The sequence below is a fragment of the Pygocentrus nattereri genome, chromosome 3, assembly GCF_015220715.1.
Source record: "Pygocentrus nattereri isolate fPygNat1 chromosome 3, fPygNat1.pri, whole genome shotgun sequence".
NCBI lineage: Eukaryota > Metazoa > Chordata > Actinopteri > Characiformes > Serrasalmidae > Pygocentrus > Pygocentrus nattereri.
The window spans coordinates 41,765,681-41,787,974 of NC_051213.1; the positions used below are offsets into that span (position 1 = coordinate 41,765,681).

Genomic DNA, 22,294 nt, shown 5'->3' on the forward strand with positions numbered 1-22,294 from the left:
AAAGAGCAACTTTGTTATCTCGGGATCACAAGAAAAGCAGCTCGCTATCTCAAGAGGACAACTTTGTTACCTTGGGATCACAAGAAATCTAACACGTTATGTCAAGATAACTAGTTATCTTGGGATCACAAGAAAAATAACTCATTATCACAGGGTAATTAACTCGTTATCACAAAATATCTTTTGTTATCCCGGGATCATAAGATAACAGTCCAGAAAATTATAACCACCTTATGGTCTCTCTGGAATCCCATATAAAAATGTCTTTTGTCAAGTTGTTAAACTTTGTTTTCTCGAGATAACAAAATAGTTAACTTGTTATCTTAAGATAGCAGTCCAGAAATTGATAACTACCTTGTGGCCTTCCGCATAAAAATGTTAAGTATCATATGATATTTTTGCCATATTGCCCACCCATAATCTCTGTAGCTCTGTCCTTCACCTTCACCATGATTGCTATTTGTTGTGTAAAATCTTCCTAGCATTAATATCTAGTTTTTAGTCTTTATTTATTGTTATAGAACCTTCATCAAAAGAGTCTGGTGGAGCTTTCATGTTCACCTTTGGGTTCATTTTTTATCCAGATCTGGATTTCGTTGGTCGGATCTTTCGTAAGTGACCGTTTCTTAGAGGTACATGACATTTCAATCAGACATGTCAGGTTTGAACTTGAAACCTTGTTGTTGTCAACTTTGCCGTTTTTAAAGAGCCATGTTTACAACTCCAACCAGAAACAGTAAATTAAATGAATTAATCTGAAGAACATGTGCTTTTTGAGTTGATGTTTGCCCTACAGTCTCTGTTCCGAAGAGCTGCCTTCGGCTGAGTTGTTGCTGAAATGCACGGATAAGCTGCTGTTTTGCTCATCTTTGCCAAACACTCCATAATTCCAGCGAGCACTGTGTGGAACACCACTCTTTGAAACTGGATCTTTGTGTTCAGTCAAAGCTGTATCTCGTACTGCTGCATTTAACACGGTTTGTTCGCCCGCGCTCTATGTTGTGTCTTAGTCTTTTTCTTGTCAAAGCACCAAAAAAGAGTCACGAAGAGTTTTCATTGTACAGTAAAACTTCATTTCTATCCGCCCGTAACAGTAAAGAACATGACTCGACTTGACTGATATAACTAAGCCATGTTTCATTTTCTTCTATTAGGTAGCCGAGGGGCTGACACAGAGGAACGGCTGGTGGAGCATCTCCTAAACCCTGCCCACTACAACAAACTGATCCGGCCAGCGACCAATGGCTCAGAGCTGGTGACAGTGCAGCTAATGGTGTCGTTGGCCCAGCTCATCAGTGTGGTGAGTTTATCTTTGCATTAAAAAGATCACGGGGTATGCATAGATGTACATATTAAAAAAACTTGGAGACATTAGATTAGTGCCCCCTTGAGGAATTATGAAGTAGTGATAGTTGGGTAAATCAAGCGGACTTAATATGGAGAAAACTATTGAAGGTGCCTTTACATTTAGTAAAAACATTATATATAGATAAACACTATATGACCAAAGGTATGTGGACACCTGACCACCACACCTGTGAGCTTGTTGCCCAGCCCTTTCCAAAACCATAAGCCCCTTTGTGGCTGTAACATCCTCCACTCTTTTAGGAAGGCTTTCCACAAGATTTCGGAATGTGGAATTTGTGCCCATTCAGTCAAAAGAGCATTTGTGAGACCCATAAAGGCCTGGCTCACTTTTGACATTTCATTTCATCCCAGCGGGCTCTGTGCAGACCACTGAAGTTCCTCCAAACATACTCGTTTTTTTTTGTTTTTTTTTAGGAAAAAAGGCTCTTGCCCGAACTACTGTCACAAAGTTGGAACCATATAATTGTCTAAAATGTATTTGTATGCTGTAGCATTAACATCACTAAGGGGATCAAAACCCTGAAAAACAGCCCCAGCTCATTATCCCTCCTCTACCAAACTTTCCTGTTGGCACTGTTGCATTCCGGTATGCAGTGTTCTTCTGGTATCCACCAAACCCAGATTCATCCATTAGACTACCAGATAGTGAAGCATGATTCATCACAGAGAACTTGTTTGCACTGCTTCACAGTCCAGTGGCGACATACGACATTATCTTGGGCTTATGTGCAGCTGCTCAGCTATGGAAACCCATTTCATGAAACTCCCAGTGCACAGTTCTTATGTTGATGTTGCTTCTAGAGGAAGTTTGGGACTGTAGTGAGTGATGTACCAGAGGATAGGTAATTTTAACACACCACACACTTTAGCACTTGAAAACTCCACCCTGTGGTCTAGTGTTACATGGTCTAGCGCTTTGTGGCTGAGTTGTTGTTGCTACTAGATGTTATAATAGCACTTATAAGGCAAATCTAAAAGGTCCGGAGCTGACTTGTGGCAAACCCGAGCTCTTTAGTACTACCCAACCCATTTACTGCCAGTGTCTATCTATGGAGATTGCATGGCTACGTGCTTGATTTTATACACCCATTATCAATGGGTGTGGCTGAAATCACTGATTAGGAGGGTGTCCACATATTTTTGGCCGTATAGTTTATTCCATATACAGTATTTTAATATTGTATCTTTAATATCCTATTTCCTTTAATATGATTTAATCTTACCGGATGTTGGGCTTGTAGGACACACAGAGCGAAGCTTGTGAATAACATGAAATACATGTTTAAGGGGCTCCTTCAGTGTCAATCTGTTGATTATGTCGGTGAACACTATTTTGAATTATTCATAAAAATTGCACATCGTCCTGGAATTAATACATGGAAATGAAAAGAAACAGCAATAAATAAGTACATCAATAAGAGAATAGATACAAAAATGAATACTGACACACTTAAAAAGATGCTTCTTCAAGGGTTCTCTATATAGAACCATGACCACTCAAAGAACTCTTTTCATGATTAAAGGGTTCTTTGCATCATGAAAGGGTTCACTAGATTGATGGAGAATGTGTTGTAGATGGTTAATTGTTCACCAAAAAGGGTTTTGTTATTGCAATGATGTCAAGAACCATATGTAACACATTCTCCATCAATCTATCAATCCGTTTTGCCATGCAGAGAACCTTTTAAGCATGTTCTACATAGAACCATGGTCTTTACCAAAGGTGTTTTATTGTCGTGTAAAAGAACCCTTTCGGTGCTATATAGAACATGTTTCAAGAAGATTCTATGTAGAACCATCTACAGCACATGCTCCATCAATCAAAAAGACACTTTTTATTGGAGTTGTGCTAACAGATGTGCAAACAGATGTTGCAACAAATGTTTGAGCTCACTGAAATCCTCTCAGACAGGCATATACAAAAGTTTTGGCACCCCTGGTCAAATCCTGTTTTGATGATTTTTGGCTTCAAGGGCTGTTTAGTAAAGAAAATTGTTCTGTCTAGAACCATGAACACTCATTGTGAAAAGGGTTCTTTGAGTGTTTATGGTTCTAGATGGAACCCTTTTTTTTACTAAACAACCCTTGAAGAGCCATCTTTTTAAGGGTGTAAAAGAACCCTTTTGGTGCTATATTAAACCCTTTTAAAAAGGTTCTCTATAGAACCATCTACAGCACATTCTCCATCAACCTGAACAACCATTTAATGATGAAAAGAACCATTTAATCGTGCAAAGGGTTCTGTGAGTGTTCATGTTTCTAGATAGAACCATTTTCTTTACTAAATATCCCTTGAAGAACCATCTTTTTTTAAGTGTGTAAATGAATGCGATTAATTGAAAATACATCTGTAAATGGATAGATAGATAGATAGATAGATAGATAGATAGATAGATAGATAGATAGATAGATAGATAGATAGATAGAAGCACCTAGTCATGCAGACTGCTTCTACAAACATTTGTGAAAGAATGGGTCGCTCTCAGGAGCTCAGTGATTTCAAGCGTGGTATCGCGATAGGACGCCACCTGTGCAACAAGTTTCCTCACTACTAAATATTCCACAGTCAACTGTCAGTGGTATTATAACAAAGTGGAAGCAATTGAGAACAACAGCAACTCAGCCACGAAGTGGTAGGCCACGTAAAATGATGGAGCAGGGTCAGTGAGTGCTGGTCGCCACCTTTCTGCAGAGTCAATCGCTACAGACCTCCAAACTTCGTGTGGCCTACAGATTAGCTCAAGAACAACACAGAGAGCTTCATGGAATGGGTTTCCATGGCCGAGCAGCTGCATCTAAGCCTTACAACACCAAGTGCAATGCAAAGTGCTTCCCACTGGACTGGGATTATGGTGTGGGGTTGTTTTTCAGGAGTTGGGCTCGGCCCCTTTGTTCCAGTGAAAGGAACTCTTAATGCTTCGACAGACCAAGAGATTTTGGACAATTTCATGCTCCCAACTTTGTGGGAACAGTTTGGGGACAGCCCCTATTGGAAGAACTTGACAGGCCTGAATAGAGTCCTGACCTTAACCCGATAGAACACCTTTGGGATGAATTAGAGCGGAGAGTGCGAGCCAGGCCTTCTTGTCCAACATCAGTGTCTGACCTCACAAATACGTTTCTGGAAGAATGGTCAAAAATTCCCATAAACACATTCCTAATCCTTGTGGAAAGCCTTCCCAGAAGAGTTGAAGCTGTTATAGCTGCAAAGGGTGGGCATCATATTAAACCCTATGCATTAAGAATGGGATGTCCCTCAAGTTCATATGTGTGTGAAGGCAGACGAGCAAATACTTTTGGAAATATAGTATAGATAGATAAATAGATAGATAGATGTACTCGAGAGCTGTGATGAAGACTGGTTTGTGTACAAAGAATTAAAAAAGGCTCTAAACCCACATAGTTGTGTGATGTAACTCTGTTTGCTCTGTCAGCTTCTCTCTACAGCCTTATTCCCACCGGCGCTGCACTGCTCCTATAGTCCTCCTGCTCACTGAGCTCTCTCTGCTAATTTCCACTCTATAGCATCCTCTACGCCTTTAGTGCAGTGTAAATAAAGAGACATCTATCCAGGCTGTTAGCTGGAAGCTAATGCCCTGTAATGTATCTCCGGGGACCTGCCTGACCCTGACTGAGGAACAAGGCCATAATCTGTATGAGTTGAGAACGTGTGAACCAGGACTGAAATACACTGTAAGTGCAGAGGTTCTATCACAAGTGCTCTAGCAGTCCTAGAGCAACACCTGGCCCGTCCAATCAGATCAGACCTAGTAAGTTGTAAGACAATCATATCTCAGACCTTGATGTCAGAGAAGCTCTTCTGAGTGTTGTTTATTGCCTGAAGATTTAAGATATATTAGTGCATTTTGGATGTTTGTGGGCTTGTCCAGCTTATTTTCTCATGTGAAACAATGGGAATTGTTATCAGTTAAGCCAATTTGACACTAATAAATTCACGTTGGCTTTAAGGCATTTATGATGGGCTAATGTGGTGCCCTCGTATGGAGAATATTGTGCCTGCTAAATGTGTGCGAGTGAGTTGCAAGCCATGTGTATGGGGTGCTTGGCATCTAAAATGGAGAAAAAGGATGTAGCATAGTTAAAACAGTATCAGACATTGTCAGAGTACATTTTTGTCTGTTTAGACTGAAGTTCCACTCAAACAGCTGAAGTAGTTGTATTTACAAGGGGGGAACTCAAGATTCTAGATAATATAGAACAACCAGATGCAGCATGTAGCTTGACTTATTTACCTTTATGCCATCACAGTTTTGAACCGACTTTATGATGAGGCACGGAATGATGATTTTTTTCAAACCACCATGCAGCATTAGCCTGCTCCAGTTTTTCAACCATACTGCCCAGACTTCTACTTCTAGTGCTGTAAAAGGTAGAAGCCGTTACCTGCCCTAATGTTCTGCCAGTTGTTATTACTAAGCAATTAAATGTGAGGTAAACAATCGTGTGTTTTGTTTAAACATGCATTTCTTCTCTCGTATTATGTTAATAGAGGGTACTTTTGTATTTGCTTGGCTACAATGACAATAACTAATAATTTCACATAAAATCAAATCATACTATTTTAATCTAAAACCACAATTTGCTTATATCTTCTAATAGTTAATTGTGCAGTTAACTCTAATGAACTGTAATTTAACAGTTTACCAAATGCTCATGACGTAACCTGGAGGGTGAGTGTGGGTGTTGTTGTATCCAGCCAGAGCAATAGCACACAAGGAAAATGCTACCATGCTTTTATAACCAAAAACAAGAGGCCAGGTGGCGAAGCAAAACACTGAAAGTGTGTACAATCCTGCTTATGGGAAGGTAACCTGGGGCAATGACAACATGCTGATGGCAAGCAAAACAAGGTGGACAAATACACCCACTATGCAAATAGATGGAGCTAGGAGCCAATGGGAAAGATGAAATTGCAGTGAGTTGATTCACCTGAAAGATGCCATTTGAATGTAAAGGTTCAGTGTGTGGGATATATTCCGTTTGATGTGCAACAAAATCTATTTGGATTCAAACAAAATGTGGGATTGTAATGTGGTTGCCATTGTTACTATAGTGATGTCTTTGAGATATTGTTTCCTAACTGTCCACCAACTTGTAACCAGGCACCCTTCTAAAATAAAATTCTGATGACACCACTGGGATGAAGTTAACCATCTGGTATGTACAGCCTTTCTGGGAGCTCCTGAATGCAAAGTTTCCATTACTAACTAGAAACATACATTTCGTGGAGGAAACGCAGAACGGTTGTGCAGCTTAAATGGTTGTTACTAGTGTCTATCGTGGTTTCTCTGGTGTCTCTGGTGGTTGCTGTGATGTTGCGAAGTGGTTGCTAGGTGATTGCTATGGTGCTGCTGTGTGTTTGCTAGATGGTTGCTATGGTGTTGCCAGCTGGTTGCTAGTTGGTTGCTATGGTTTTGCTGTGGTTTTCCATGTGGTTGTTATGGTATTGCTAAGTGGTTACTAGATGGTTACTGTGGTGTTGCTATGGTATCCCAGGGAGTTGCTATGGTGTTCCTATGTGGTTGCTATTGCATTGCTAAGTGGATGGTAGGTTATTGATATGGTATCACAGGTAGTTGCTATATGGTTGTTGTGGTGCTAATTTGCTATGGTTGCCTAAGTTCACTACAAATTTCCTGCTACCTTAACTACACTTCCACTTTAAATCCACTACCATCTTAAATCTGCTACATTAAATCCAGTGCCACCTTAAATACACTGCTACCTAAAATCTCCCATTTCCTTAAAAGTGTATGTGTGTGTGTGTGTGTGTATGTTATGTGTGGTGGTTTCAGTGTGTGTGTGTGTGGTGTGTTGGTGGAATCTGTGGTGAGTTGAGTGTGTGTGTTGGTGCCAAAACTTTCGCACTCCATACATTCCTATTGGTAAACATTATGCAAAATTGTATTGCTACATGGAAACCGTGCATCCAATCAAAGCTGTATACAAGCCCGAATCAAACACTCAGACCGGACAAACCGGAGTTAGAACAATGTATCTCAAAAACTGCTTTGCAATGTGCAACTATAATTAGCTACATTAGCCTTTTAGAACCAGTGCAAAACTAAGGAAACTAAGCAAATTTCAGATACTAAACAGAGCTGGGCTGATTCACTGTATTTGGAATTAAGGAAAAATTGTGTACATTTGGTTTTAATGACCCTTCCTCATCTTTAAAAGCTGTTCTCTTGTCTTTGTGTGTGTGATTAGCATGAGCGGGAGCAGATCATGACGACCAACGTCTGGCTCACTCAGGTCAGTCTTTACTCACAAAACATGTCTCCTTCTGTTACCTTTCACCCTATGCGTGTAAACACACCAAGAGGGTCTGTTGCATGCATACATGAATGAACCCAGGGTCATTAGCACCTGAGGTGTTGCAGGCCATGGCAGCTTTCTGATGCACACGCTCGCATAGAGCTGTATCATGCTTTCATGTTCTTCATGGTTAAAAATGTTGCTTGGCAGGAGTGTCAGTAGAACGCTGCCACAGTACCTTCACTCTACGGCTGAGCTGCGAATGACCCAGTGTTACACCCACTGCTCAGCTGAACTGAGGGGGAGGGAGTTTAAACGTTATTAAGTTAATGGTTTTTCGGATCAAAGCCCAGCAGAAAGTATGTTAAATCACCATCAGCATCACCAGACGCTCATTACTCTCAGTGTTTGTGTTTGGGTGTTAGGACGACAGCTATTAGTTACGGCTCTTTAACGGCCTCATCCAGTGTGTATTTAATCTGGCAAAATTTATAGCCGGATGTACTTACTCAAGCTTTCTAATCAGACAAATTCAGTCTTCACTTTAGTTAATAAAACATGACTGGACACTAGCAATAGTACATGCAAGTAGTAATAATTCGGTTAGATCACTTGCTTGTGCGCTTTGTGAGGGTAATTTATTCTCTCTATACTGTGAGTGATTTGACTATTCAGACTCAGATTCAGATTCCTTTATTGATCCCAGGGGGAAATTGCAGTTTTACAGTTGTAGCCATTTATATAAAAGAATAAACACTTTAATAATTGAAAACAATATAGAGAAATTTGCAGTATGTACATGAGATTTAAGTACTTATGAATACAGTAAAGTGGCACTGATTGTGATAATAAATATGAAACAAATGGTATAAAGCAGTTCAACTATTTAAATGATTTAAATTAAGTTAGTGTCCCTCTGAGTTATTGCACACGCAATATATTGGCTATGCAGGGAATTTTGTCACATTTTGATGTAATAGCATTACATATTAGTGCTAAATTTGTTTGAGGTTTTAGATGGTAACTGTCACTTGTTTGTGTTCTAACTTTCTACTGAATTGTCCCTGTGAATTTTGTGTTCAGGAATGGCAGGATTACCGTCTAACATGGATCCCAGAGGAGTTTGACGGCATGAAGAAGGTCCGGCTGCCCTCCAAACACATCTGGCTGCCAGATGTTGTACTCTACAACAAGTGAGTACCAGACTCTTCTGGTCTGTAGGTTTCAGGGCTTCTGCTCTGTGATACCTGAGTGTGGGAGGTACCTGCCACTTTTGCTAGTCCATTAATGACCTGACTTGAACTTACCATAATTTAAAGGGTCAGTTCAACCTAATCAACATACATGCACACACTCTCTCTTTCTCTCCTCAAGTCTCTGAAGATCACATTAATAACCCTGGAGTGAGTGTTGCCTAATTCAGTGAACACTAGCTTCTCCTGAAGATTTGCATTGAGCTGTGTACCAGCTTGCAAGCTCTCCAGAGTCTGTTCTGCAGTTTTCTGTGGACATACATGGATATAACTCACTAACCAGTTGGCTCAGGCTTGTCACTCATTGCTGGCATTGTGAGAGTCACAGGCCTGCAGAGTTGAATGTCTTTGCTTTAAAATGTCTTATTCAACATAAGAAGCCTTTGTGGTCTTTGTGGTGCTCAGGGCTTTCAGGACCAGAGTATCACAATTCTTAATCTCAGTATTTTAATTAATTCACCCATATTTGCAGCCATTTTCCTGGGTTCTCAACACATTGGATGGGAGCTGAGCAGTTAACCATTCAGCAGCTGTGAGTTGGGAGGCTTATGGTTATTTGCAAAGATACCTTAGTGGACACAGAAAAGGGATACAGCAACTGGACCGAAGGTTGCATCCACAGGGTTGAAAGTAAAACCTGGTGTACATTATGAAACATTACAGTTAGATAGGTACACCGTTTTTAAACTAGATATGATATTATTAGATTTTGTCTACATTGTATGAATCATACACTGGGAACCATTTGATCCTTCCACCCTGAGTGTGGCAAGATAAGCAAAACTCATTGAGCACCACCTCACCCACCTCTTTTCTGTCTCCTTCAGTGCTGATGGGATGTACGAGGTGTCCTTCTACTCCAATGCTGTAGTCTCCTATGATGGCAGCGTCTTCTGGCTTCCTCCAGCGATCTACAAGAGCGCATGCAAAATTGAGGTGAAGCACTTCCCATTCGACCAGCAGAACTGCACGCTCACCTTCCGGTCATGGACCTACGACAGGACCGAAGTGGATCTGGTGCTTCGAGCTGACGTGGCCAGCATGGACGACTTCACGCCCAGCGGAGAGTGGGACATCATTGCCTTGCCAGGGCGTCGCAACGAAAACCCGTCGGATCCCACCTACGTGGACATCACCTATGACTTTATTATCCGCCGCAAGCCACTCTTCTACACTATCAACCTCATTATCCCTTGCGTTCTCATCACATCTCTGGCCATTCTGGTCTTCTACTTGCCTTCTGACTGTGGTGAGAAGATGACCCTGTGCATCTCTGTCCTCCTGGCACTCACTGTCTTCCTGCTCCTTATCTCCAAGATTGTGCCCCCAACCTCACTGGACGTCCCACTGGTGGGCAAGTATCTGATGTTCACCATGGTCCTGGTCACCTTCTCCATTGTGACCAGCGTTTGTGTCTTAAACGTGCACCACCGCTCGCCCACTACCCACACCATGCCGCCGTGGGTCAAGCTGGTCTTCCTGGACAAGCTGCCTGCCCTGCTTTTCATGCGGCAGCCACGGAACAGCAGTGAGCGCCAGCGCCTTCGCCAGCGACGCCGAGCCAACGAGAGACGGGAGGGTGGCCGGGGTGGCCTCATGGCCGGGCTGGGCCTGGGTGTCTCTTCTGAAAGTGGAGAGGCATGTACATGCTATGTGAATCGTGCCTCCGTCAAGCAGTTTGGAGGCGAACTGGGGGGAGGAGGTGGAGGAGGAAGTGGAGGGGGTTCCATGGACGGTTTGAATGGGCTGAGGGAGGGTGGGCGTGAGGGCAGGGAAGGGACCTCTACACCGCTGCAAAGCTCGGCACTGTCCCGGGGGAAGCAGCAACAACAACAGCAGCAGCAGCAGCCTCCCACAGCCCTCACACAGGCCCTGCTGGGGCAAGCCTGCCCAGGCTTTGAGGAAGCTGTGGATGGGGTACGCTTCATCGCCAACCATATGAAGAGTGAGGACGACGACCGCAGTGTGAGTTGAAATCTTTATACATGTAGCTTGTGTGCTTCTGTCAGATGCCTGTGAATTGAAACATGCTACATGTCCAAAAGTGTCCAGACACTTGTTTTAAGAGATGGATTCTAATGAATTCACCTATTCAAATTTTTTAAAACATTTGCTCAGTGTCCTCCAACAAACACCAGCCATTCTAAATGTTGCTTGATGTGCCTTCACAGTATATGCTTGTTGGAGTCTCCAGAATGTTCTCCCCATTGACACTGTTCTAAAATATACTCCTCCAATTCACACTGTTGTAGAAAGTTCCCCATTCACGGTGTTCTAGAATGTTCTTCTCCATTAATAATATTTCCCCCCTTTCACACTAGTTCATTTGACTTCAGAGTTCATATTTTGGAACAGTATGAAGGCGATTGCCTTCATTAGAATGTTGCTGTCTGTTGGAGAATTTTGGATCATGTAATTTTCAAAGCACGTCATTCCCAGAAAAAATGGATGCTTTAGAACAGCTAGAGGAGTATAAAGCTCACTGAGACTGGATCAGGGGGCAATGTAACTGCGTGCTCTGCAGTGATGGATTACCATCAAAAACCTAGTTGACTAGTAAAAATGAATAGTGGTACAACCCTTATTGTGAATGGCTAGTTGTAATAGAGAACATGGTTGGTTGAAAATCTGGTCAGAATACAACTGCACATTTTACTAAAAGGCTATTCTGTTTTTCTTCATAAGTCTTAGCTGGCATTAGATTTCTGCTTCATAGTTATGCGAGACTTTCGTTCACTCACCTTTGGGACCTAAATTTGCCGAAGTGTAAAAAATTAAGAAGCTTCAATTTGTAGTCATGCCTTTTGGGTTATGACGTGCTCCGGTAGAAAATGCATTGACCCCAACTGCCCTGTTCCTGTTGCAGTAGCCCCAAGTGTATGGGTGTTTTTCTGTGTCGGTGACCCGGAGCTTTGTCCTTAATGAAAGAGACCAAGCTGCAATGCAACAACACTGTGGAGACTTGAAACTCAGCATAGTTTATTCTGCTTTTAGAAAGGCATGCTAGGGCAGGATTTCTCATTAGAGGTCAATATCATTACAATTATACAAAATATTTATACAGTTATATTATATCCAAAAAACTATGTTATATCCAAAAAGAAATCATATGTATTCATTGCTCATTTATTGCTTTAAATGTGAGGTGGTACTGAAGCATTTATTGAGCAACACACAGTAATTGAAGTATGATATTTCCACCATATCATGCTTAAAGAAAGGGGTGTCAGGTTTTCATATCTACAAATAGTGCTGAAATATGAAACATTGCTTGTTTCTTATGATTATCAGTTATGTAATAATAGTCAACAGATTATTTTACAGAGAAAATAAACATGAAGCTGTGGAAAGCATCATTCAGGACACATATTTAACCTACAAATTTACAGTGCCATGAAAGTGTTGATGTAATTAGAACCATTCTGGACTGTATGGAAATTTAATTCTCTGGTATTAATAACATCCCCTGCTGTGCCACACTGCCAATCCTAGCTCCTTCTCTGTTTTCCCCTACATCCATTTTTAATCGTCATTGTCTACATATAGTGCAGAGCTGCATAGATTGCACATGGTCACATGGTATCAATATACAGGCACTGTGTGCAGTATGAAGAGGCTGTGATGTGGAGGCTTTGACAGGCAGTCTTAAAGCATTAAACAGCACAGATATGCGCTCGCTCCCCCACGGCACTGCGCATCATCAACTCCACACTCACTCACTGGCTTTTAAATAGCATCCAGTTGCATACATGCAAACACGGCCTCGCTTTTAGATTTACGCAAAATGAGAATGGGGGTCTATGGGATAAAATGAGCTAGATTAGTTATCTGTGTATGGAGTATAAATCAGGGCTGTTATAATACTTCTCCAAAAAAGGTCTTAGGAGAAAATTCTTTATTTTTTATTCTTAATTTCTCCCCAATTTTAGTCGTTTCCAATTCCATCCGCTACTTAGACTCCCCCAATCACACGATATTACCAACACTAGGAGGGTGGGGCTAGCACAGGCTTCCTCAGACCTGTGAAACCAGCCACCGCTTCTTTTCAAACTGCCGCTTACGCAACGTCACGGGACAGCTGAATGCGCTCGGGGGAAAGCGCCAACCGCCAGATCAGTTATGTCAGCTAACAGACGCCTGCGCTGACTAGCATCGCGCTGAGTGATGGCAGGAGAGGGGGGGGGCCATCCTAGCCACCCGAACAGAGCGAGGCCAGTTGGGCTCTCTTGGACTCCCGGCTACAGATGGCTGTAGCATCACCAGGGATCAAACTCATTAGGAGAGTATTCTTAACAATAATGTCCAGTAATGACAGATTTTATTCAGTTTCTTTTGGTCCATTCATCAGAAATGCTATTAAATACAGTATGGTGCTATGGTCTTAGGCCATCTGAGTTAACGCAAGAATCTTAGCCCAGGCAGTAGTTTGTTCAGTTAAAAAATAATAACACTATTATTTGATTATCTAAAAGAGCATAGGTCTGCACATGGGAAAAAATGAGACCTAAAATGTGGCCTGTGCAAAAAGTATGGCATATTTTATATATATATATTTTTTGAACATGCTAATCTTAGCAATTGAATACAAGTTGTGCAGAAAAATGGAAGAAAACTGACATTTAAGTTCATTCCCTCTATGGAATTAACTTGTTTTCATTAATATTCAATATATGAGCTTCTTTCTCTTTTACAGCGGTTCCATTGTTGGCCACTGAAACACACAGAAGAAAAGTTATTTTATGATTTGCATGTTGCAGTAAATATGTTGTAAAAGTATTTTGATAATGATGAATGTGACAATAGACTATTGTCTAGACTGAATAGATTAAAAGAAAAGACTATTGGTGTAATAGATTTAATGGAAAAGTTCATCTGTAAAATTTGGTGTCAGTGATATAGGCTTTGTGCTAAATGCGATAATAAACCCAATAAATTTACCTCACATAATTTCAGAAAGTGGAGGGGGACACAATTTATATATTGTTGCTGTTGGAACAAAATCTCTATTTTTTTGTTGTTTTTTTACATTGTGTCAAAACTTCAAGATGAATGGACCAATAGAAATAATAGAAAAGAATAGTAGAAAAAATAGTTATATTAACCTAGATTGAAAGTTAAGACTGTTTTTTTCCTTATAGGTATATAGCATAATATATATATTATTTTTATAAAATAAACATGAATCAGATTTGATAAGAAATTTCAGATTTTTACCAGGGTTTTAGACTAAACTCATTTTGAATATTTCAGTAGTAATTGTTTTGGATGTGACAATTTTAGCTCAATTTTAGCTTAATTCAAAAATGCTAGCCGGTACATGGCTAACACAAACAGCTCTGTATGGTTGCACACACATCATATTATAAAATGTTATGTTTTTCATTAAAACACAAAAATCTTTGTCATCCTGTCTGTTTTATATGAATGTTAATACAGAATATTGTTGATTGTAGACGGGGTGTTTTTAGTGTAGTGAGTTGTCGGCTTGGTGATGCCTCAGTGCTGTGTGAGAGGCTATCAGAGGAGCGGGGGATTTCCTTCAGAGAGAATTAAGAGGCCTTCCTCATTCTGTCCATCATCTGGACCTCATCCCCATGGTTACGGGTGGTCTCCATGCCGACCCTCTTCGGCAGCCATCGCCGTGGTTACGGTGCAAATCCCTCAGCGTCTCACCTCATTAGAGCAGTGTGGCGGAATGAAGTCTCTGTGCACATTAACCTTTTCCCTGACCCTTCTCTCTCTCTCTCTCTCTCTCTCTCTCTCTCTCTCTCTCTCTCTCTCACTCATTCTCTCTCTCTCGCTCTGTTTTCAATCCAACACATCTCTCACTCCATGTTCCACTCCATCATCCCTCTCCCTCGCATTCCATTACTTTACCTCTCTTTCTTTCCCTTTATCTCTGCCTCTGAATCCCTCCATCCTCCTCGCTTTTCCTACTCTCCCCTCTGCTCCCTCTGTCTCTCTCTGTCTCTCTTGTAGGTGAGCGAGGACTGGAAATATGTTGCCATGGTGATCGACCGGCTCTTCCTCTGGATCTTTGTCTTCGTTTGTGTCTTCGGCACGGTTGGGATGTTCCTCCAGCCGCTCTTTCAGAACTCCTCCAAGGCGGTCATCAACACGCCCGGCTGACTGCTTGGCCCCCAGGTGGAGAACTTTCGGACACTTTGCGGCCCCGTTGGAGGCTGGACGGACGAAGGGAGGAGAGAGGGCCTGCCCAGGGGGAGGGGGATGGGGACTCTTTTTCGCGCTGGACTGCAGACTGCAGTTATGATCTGCTAGGTTTATACAATGACTTTTTGGAATATCTCAACACCAACAATAACCATGCGTGCAGTTTTGTTTTGTTTTTTTTTTTGTTTTTTTGTCCCTCTCTTCTCTCCAGACCTCCCTCTCTCCTCCCTTCAAGTGACAAACTGCACAAGACAGGAGAGAGAGAGAGAACACCACACTCTGCCAGCCAATCAGCGTCAAGATTGAGCCACCATCACCCACAAAAGCCCTGCCTTCTGACAGCCACCGAGCTTTACGGCTTCCTCAAGAGACTCCTAACTGCTAATTATTGTAGGAGAGCCAGAGAAAGGTGATCTTCCAACAGCTGTGCGAAGCCATTTCTATCTCCACTCATTCAGAACAGATTTGTTTCTCATAGTAGAGGCCTGTCACACTTTTAGCGTCATCGTTTCTGTGTGATCACGCAAGCAAATGGTCCTTTTTGGGCTTTGATGCAGTATATAGTATTCTAATTAACATAATCAGAATGTGATCAAGTGTAACCACTAATTACAAGACACAGAAATTGATAGTGAGGCAATTTGAAAGGTGCAGTTGAAAGGAGCTGGGAATTGAGCAAGGAATAGCTGTTGCTACATGCTAGAGGGTTTCTGGGTGAAAAAGAAGAGGCCCTGTCTAAGGTCTTAGGAGACGTTATAGCATGCTGGGTGATTGATCTATGTTCTTTTGCTAAATAGAGGCAACATAGTGGTAGAATCAACCAGATCAGATTTGCATAAGTAGTTGTGATGGAAAAATGCAAGAGCGTCAGCATTTTCCAGGACAAAAATGCTTGGTTTTGTTACAGCTGTGATATGCATATCAGATTTATGCAGTTTTGCACTGCTTCTTGTAGGGCCTGACCGATATGACACTAATACCGATACCAATATTTAAGTTCTAATTTTTGATAACCAATATCTTTTTCTTTTTTTTGGACAAAATTGAAGAAGACCAATAGTAGTTTTATTAAACAGTGCTTTACTGACTAATATGATTGTAATAACTCCATATAAATGGTAATTATTATATAAAGTCCAAAAGTTTGGGCACCCCTGGTCAAATTACACATTTTGTTGATTTTCCATTTGAAAATGAGAATATGCTCTAGACAGGGCACATTTTAAGAGAGAAAAAAACAGCCTGTGCCAAAGTTATGACACATTTTGTATTTAATGTTTTATTTTCTCTATTTTAAGCAAATACATAGACGTTGTGCACTAAAATTTGAAGAAATAGCACGTCTGACATTATGTTTGGTTGGTGTTCAAAATATCACATTTCTGAATATGGTTTTCCTCTATAACCCTTAAGGAGTCTTTGAAAGATTCATGATAAAAGCAGATAAATCCATGGTACCTTAATATTGGCTGATTGTATTGGCCAAACAATAAATCGGTCAGGCCCTGCATTCTTGCTCCCGTTTTCTTTCTTCACATTATTCTCTCCTCTCCACACAACTCCTTTTTTCTCCTCTGGTTCTACTCATACATCATATTTGTCCTAATGCAGTGTGCAGCTCTAACCCATGTTGCCATGTGTTATGAATGAATGTGTGAGCACAGACAGTGTGTTATGGTCTCTGGTCGATCTCATTTGCAGTGTTGGGTAAAAATACACTCCTGCCCTACGTTTGTACCATAACCTTTTCCACACTGCTCTTGTCCTCTCCTTTCAACTGTTGTAGCTTCTCGCTTTAATCTCCTCTTTACCCTTTGTCTCGAGTCCCTCCCTTAGAGAAATATCTTAGTACCTTTATACTGAGTATCATAGTATCTTTATGAATATCAATACAGCTGGCTATGGACTATGACCAGGGTTCCCACCGAAATCTGGGCCACCTGCTTATTATTTCATGCCACATCATTTGCAAAAACTGAAGCTAAAATGAGGTTTGTGATATTGCTGAGGGCTGCAGTGATTATTTGACAAGGTGGATTAGTCATTTACCCCATCCACATCTATCCAGATATCAAATTAGCAAAGGACCGTTAATCTGTGTTAAGTCACATAATGTGGTATATTTTGTGCCAGAGGTCATCAGTCTTACCCATAAAGAACCAATGCAAGTTTCCATTCTGGTCAAGTACACTAGATTCTATTAGTTGGTCTCAAACAATTGGTGAGTTATATGAGGTGTGCTGTGGCTTAGTTGGAATGGAAGCCTGCAGCCACACTGGCCCTTTGTGGATAAAACCAGTGACCCTTGTTTTGCACATCACATTTTTTTCTAGAGTTGTTTGGCATCAATTTTTTTTTAGATATTATGCCGCAATGCTCATGTGAGCATTTTTCAAGTCATTTTTGCCTTCTTATCTGGGCGAATTTTCAAAAATAAAGCTTGGACAATTTTTAAGAAAAAAATTCTGAAAAATATCCAGATGTTTGTGGACGAGGCCTTTAAAAACATTCTATAATGCTCTGTAATGTTCATATTACACATGTTGTTACTCTGACAGATTGCAATACACCACAGGAAGCATAGAGGGCGATATGGCTTCTGTTGATAACAGAAGAATTCTCTTGTTCCACAGATTTTCAATGATGTGCCTGGGCAAAGTAAGTGGAAGTGGTAGAAACCGCAATGGTTCGATTAGACAATTGAATATCGTAAATGAACTGATTATAAAAATAATGGCTGCAGCTCTAGCTGACAGTATTTTCAGAACGAGTCCACTGCTGTGTTCTTGGCTTTGATAGGACTCTTGCTGTGATTCATCATTGTCCCTCTGGTTCTCTGGCTGACGGTCCTGCACCATGCATCATCACCGGAGGGATTCAGGGCAATCCAGCACAACTCCCTTAAAAGTAACCTTCCACTGACTAAGAATGCCACTGTAAAACTCTCTGCTTTTAAATCCCAGAAAAGGACAGAAGGAAGAAGGAGGTATATCTTGCCAAGAGACCTAAACGTGCACCCCTATGCATATCTTGAACACACCCTCCTTACTCACAGCCTTCCTCTTCCTGACCCCTCACTTCACCTTAATCTGTTCAATAAAGGTTGGAGGTTCGTTACTCTGTGTGGAACGTTTTTTAATTCTGGTTATGGGTGTACATGTTTAACTGAGGTCAGCAAAATGTCTCTACATTCTGTGGGTCAATTCATGGTTGGTATAGGCCTCTGCAGTTGTGCATTACTTTGTAGTCGGCATGTCTACAGGAAAAATTAATGCTGTTTTTGAAAATCCCTGCTGTCGCCCCCTGTGGTAAATTAAATGTTCCAACTTGATGTGTTTTGTGCTGTTTATGTCCCCGACAGAATGATGACACGACTAGTGGGCAACACTGTTGCCCTCCACTTTGCCATCTGGGGATCAGTTCCCCACCCAAGCAAGAACATTGTGCTTTACTAGTAAGTGTCCTTTGGCAAGACTCCAAACACTACATTTGCCTACTGCTGTACGATGATTTAGTTGTATGTCGCTTGAGCATCCGCCAAATGCTGTATATGTGAATTTTGAATGCGATGTATTATGAAGATTCTCCTGCCTAGACACAAGTGGAATATGTACCAGTAAGAGGGACCCAACTATTTTATTATACAAGCTTAGAGTTTTCTTTAGGACAGGCATGTCAAACTGGGGACCTTGCAGCCATAGTGCTACTGTTATTTGCACTATATAGTTCATAAAGGGCTTGTTAATTAGCTGATGAGCTGAATCAGTTGTGTTTTGAAGAGGCAGTGTGCTGAAGTCTGCAGTGTTTTGGCCCGCAAGGACTGGAACCTGACGTGTGCTTTAGGAGCATCTGCTCAACCATCAGACTGGTGTCAGCTCATTATTCCAATACAGTTCAAACATAGTTGATTGAGACCATCAGTACACATTGTGCTGACTACGCCAGTCATACTGTCTGATTCAATTATCTTCACTATGATGTACAACAGTCTCTTGCCCCTAATTGCTAGGAAAAAACCACAAAGAACAATTTAGTCTTTAAAAGTTGAAATTTATTATAATGTTGAAGAATGTTCTTGCAATGATCAGACACAAAAAAGGTTTTAAAAAACAAAAGAGAGAAAGGGAAGTGACAATATTCACATATTCAACAATGACCATCATTGAACTGGATCTCACTCCCTAACTTTTCACTCAAGAATTTATTTGTGGGGGGGTCAAAGCAGGTCGCCACGACCTGTGGTGTGTTTTTCCCAGCCATGGACAAGTGTATGGTGTTACGCCTTACTCGTACGTGGGTAAGGATCGTACACATGCATATCCCCCACCTCCCCTTCATCTCCCCTCATTTCTCATCCCGTCACCCTCTGTCATTCAGTGGTCATTTGTTGGCTTGAGTTCAGAGAGATAGGATGGTACCTAGTCTGTCTTGGCCGACTTCTTGTTTTCGTCCTGATGGTACTCCAGGAAGAAGTCGTTGCAGGCTACGGTGAGTGCCCCCACCAAGATAATGAACTCTGTGAAGTCCACTTCGCCATCGTTGTTGGCATCCAGGTCACCCATCACCTTGTCCACAGCATCCTTGTCTTGAGCATTCTGTTGGAGCAGAAAGATGTAAAGAGTGCTTGCACAGTCCCAGTCCCAGTCCACCATGCCGTGACAACCAGAACATAGGATATTTTCATATTAACTGTGTCTCACTCATAGCTCATTGAAACAATGCAACATCATTGAATAGCTCAACACGCTTTGAGGAGAACACTAACTGCCAGTTCTACACTTCAAACAAAAATAGCATTTTGAAGCAAACCATCTTTTTGACCTATTTGTGTGATATGCTCCTGATCAGTGTTTTTCATTTTGAAACCTCCCCTTGCTTCTACCTGGGCTTCTGGCCATGGTGAGGCCTACACTGAGTCTAAGTGTACTTACGACGGCATGTTTACCGGTCGTTCGATTTCATTTAGTTCTTTTTGTGTTTGACGTGCACTGCCCACATAACAGACTCAGTTACGTTGATCACACTTGTGCTGTAATCACGAAGAAGTCTTGATAGTCATCGAAGTGGATTTATTGATTCAAATGTACGAAGAATGTAGTGTGTGAATGATCTTACCCCGAGATAGTTGCCCAGCTCCTGTGTCAGCATCTCTTTGAGTTCCGCCTTGCTGAGTGTGTACTTGTCCCCTTCATTGCCAGAATATTTGTGGAAGGTTTGGATCATCAGCTGCATGGCGTTCTCAAGAGTGGAGGCATTCTCAGAGTTCAGGGTGGAGTTCATTCTGCAGAGAGAAGGATTGAGATGTAGGGGTTGGTTTGCACTCCACAAAGCTGGGTCTTCGGGAAATGTTGGAGGTTGTATTTTTGGGTCCTATTAAATATTGAAAAGGGCCAAAAGAGGCTTATTTCGGTACAATCTAAAAACAGTTGCACAAGGAAAAGAAAGGGAGAGAATCTTTCCAGGACGCCATGCAGACACATATTCGCACGCCCTGTCCCGATTGCACTGTTGGGGGGGGGGGCTTTAACTAGAGAAGGGAAATGTGAGCCGTCCGATAAGAGTGAAATCCGAAACGGAGAAAAATATACTCAGATACTGAAGAGCTGGAAAGGAAGCTCAGCTTAACCCTCGCTGCATCGAAGTCAGATAAGAACATACACAGCCAGGAACTGAGTTGTGATCCCAGTGTTTGAGCTGTTAAGAAGATTGGATTCTGGCAGACATTCATAGACGGACACACATACATTGGACTGGTGATGTTACAGTGGAGAAGCAGCATCATCGGAGCTACAGGACACATCCAGGCCAGGTATATGGAAACGAGATTAGTTACAGTTATGTAACAGCCTCAAGTGAGTTTTAGTGCTCAGCCCGACTTGTTTTAATCTGTATAGCACCTTTTGTACTTTAAAAGTCAGTAGATTATGAACAGGCAAAGTACAAGGACGTGATACTGGTAGAAAATAAAATGAAGAACCAATTAAGATATAGAAATGTCTAGATTTAGCAAAATATCTAATTGTTTAAAAGATTAATTGGTCTTTTTTTGGCTAAAGCTTTCAGAAAAAGTTAAAAGAATGCTTGTAAAATCATTCTTATCACCAGTTGCTTGATGTTTGCTTTGGTTTTAGTTTAGTGGCATATAATCTGCTTTCATTCAATGATGTTTCTGGAAAAACACTAAGAAAATGTAACGTCATTCATATCAAAATCTTGTGACGTGTGATGCCGGCAGTTACATTTTGCCTGGTGTTTACATTTCATAACAAGTGGATCAATAAACACAATTCAAAATCAGTTGGATTAAAATCTCATATCCCATGATGTTACCATTTTATATAGGTTTTGTTATGACATCGACATGCTAATAGCTTAATACTTTCTCTGCTTCTGCTCAGAATGGTCTCTTTTTAGCAACGTCACTGTGGTCAGCCTTTGACCTGACCAAACTCTTGGGCACTCTTCCATTCCTCCATTCTCAGAATGACATAAGTCACTGTTTAGTTGTATAGTAGTTACAGAATAACACAGAATACTGGATAATAAGCCCACCTTGTTAAAAGTATAGGTTGCTAAATGGTTCTTGGCTTAAATGTTTGGTTCTAGGCAAACCTTAAACAGGTATAGAGCTTTTATATGTATGTTTAATTTCCTTCAAATTTGCACATCCATTTTACAAAAGTGGTTCTTTAAGAACATAAACTAGTGTTTTATGACATCCTAAGAATTGTCATTCAGTTATTACATGGAAAATGAAGCAAAGTGGAGTAAATTCAGGAGTAAAGAAGTGCATGCCCAGAAGTTCATTACAGTTTAAGAGGGTAAAGAACCTTCAATTGAAGGGTTATTTAGAGGAACCTTCTATGTTAAATGCACCCTTTTGGTACCTTTTTAAAGTATATATTGCTGCCACTTCCACATTGTTCATACCATCCATCCAACAATCCATCCCCTCTTCTCCCTCTTACCTGTGAGTCGGATGAGTGCTGCCTTTACTTTCGTCAAAAGAGTGCAAGCGAGGAACGCAGGCCGGTTTAGTGAAGAAGAGATGGACGGCGTGTTATATATCGCTCTTTCTCCTCCCCTTTCTCTCCCCCTCCTCTCTATCTCTCCATCCCTCCATTACCTCTGCCCACCTGTCACCGCCCCCCCCTCATCTCTGTTTACATTCCTTCTTCCCATGTTCTACTTCTCCAAAGGCCCAAAAGCCCATTATTAAAACA

The 22,294-nt window shown here is 41.3% G+C and overlaps 2 protein-coding genes across 2 annotated transcripts in view; one reads left to right on the top strand and one right to left on the bottom strand.

The window, feature by feature from the left end:
- chrnb2 (cholinergic receptor, nicotinic, beta 2) overlaps nucleotides 1-18,188 on the top strand; it is a 48,442-nt gene extending 30,254 nt beyond the window's left edge. Inside the window, exons 2-6 of the mRNA XM_017721737.2 lie at nucleotides 1,155-1,300; nucleotides 7,600-7,644; nucleotides 8,731-8,840; nucleotides 9,728-10,865; nucleotides 14,880-18,188. Of these exons, the coding sequence (XP_017577226.1) occupies nucleotides 1,155-1,300; nucleotides 7,600-7,644; nucleotides 8,731-8,840; nucleotides 9,728-10,865; nucleotides 14,880-15,029 (1,589 nt within the window). The 3' untranslated portion in view covers nucleotides 15,030-18,188. The remainder of the gene's footprint in view (nucleotides 1-1,154; nucleotides 1,301-7,599; nucleotides 7,645-8,730; nucleotides 8,841-9,727; nucleotides 10,866-14,879) is intronic.
- A 912-nt stretch (nucleotides 18,189-19,100) lies between these two features.
- On the bottom strand, nucleotides 19,101-22,092 carry s100t (S100 calcium binding protein T). The gene is made up of 3 exons (XM_017721749.1): nucleotides 22,040-22,092; nucleotides 20,187-20,352; nucleotides 19,101-19,666 (listed from the first exon to the last, which is right to left on the bottom strand). The coding sequence occupies exons 2-3, from the start codon at nucleotides 20,349-20,351 to the stop codon at nucleotides 19,490-19,492; spliced, it is 342 nt and encodes a 113-aa protein (XP_017577238.1). The 5' UTR covers nucleotide 20,352; nucleotides 22,040-22,092; the 3' UTR covers nucleotides 19,101-19,489.
- Between the last annotated feature and the right edge of the window lie 202 nt (nucleotides 22,093-22,294).

Bases quoted from the DNA above. Each gene is read 5' to 3' on its own strand.
- s100t (XM_017721749.1), bottom strand. From the start codon at position 20,351: ATGAACTCCACCCTGAACTCTGAGAATGCCTCCACTCTTGAGAACGCC. The intron at 19,667-20,186 runs GTAAGATCATTC...CTGCTCCAACAG, and splicing joins AGCTGGGCAACTATCTCGGG to AATGCTCAAGACAAGGATGC.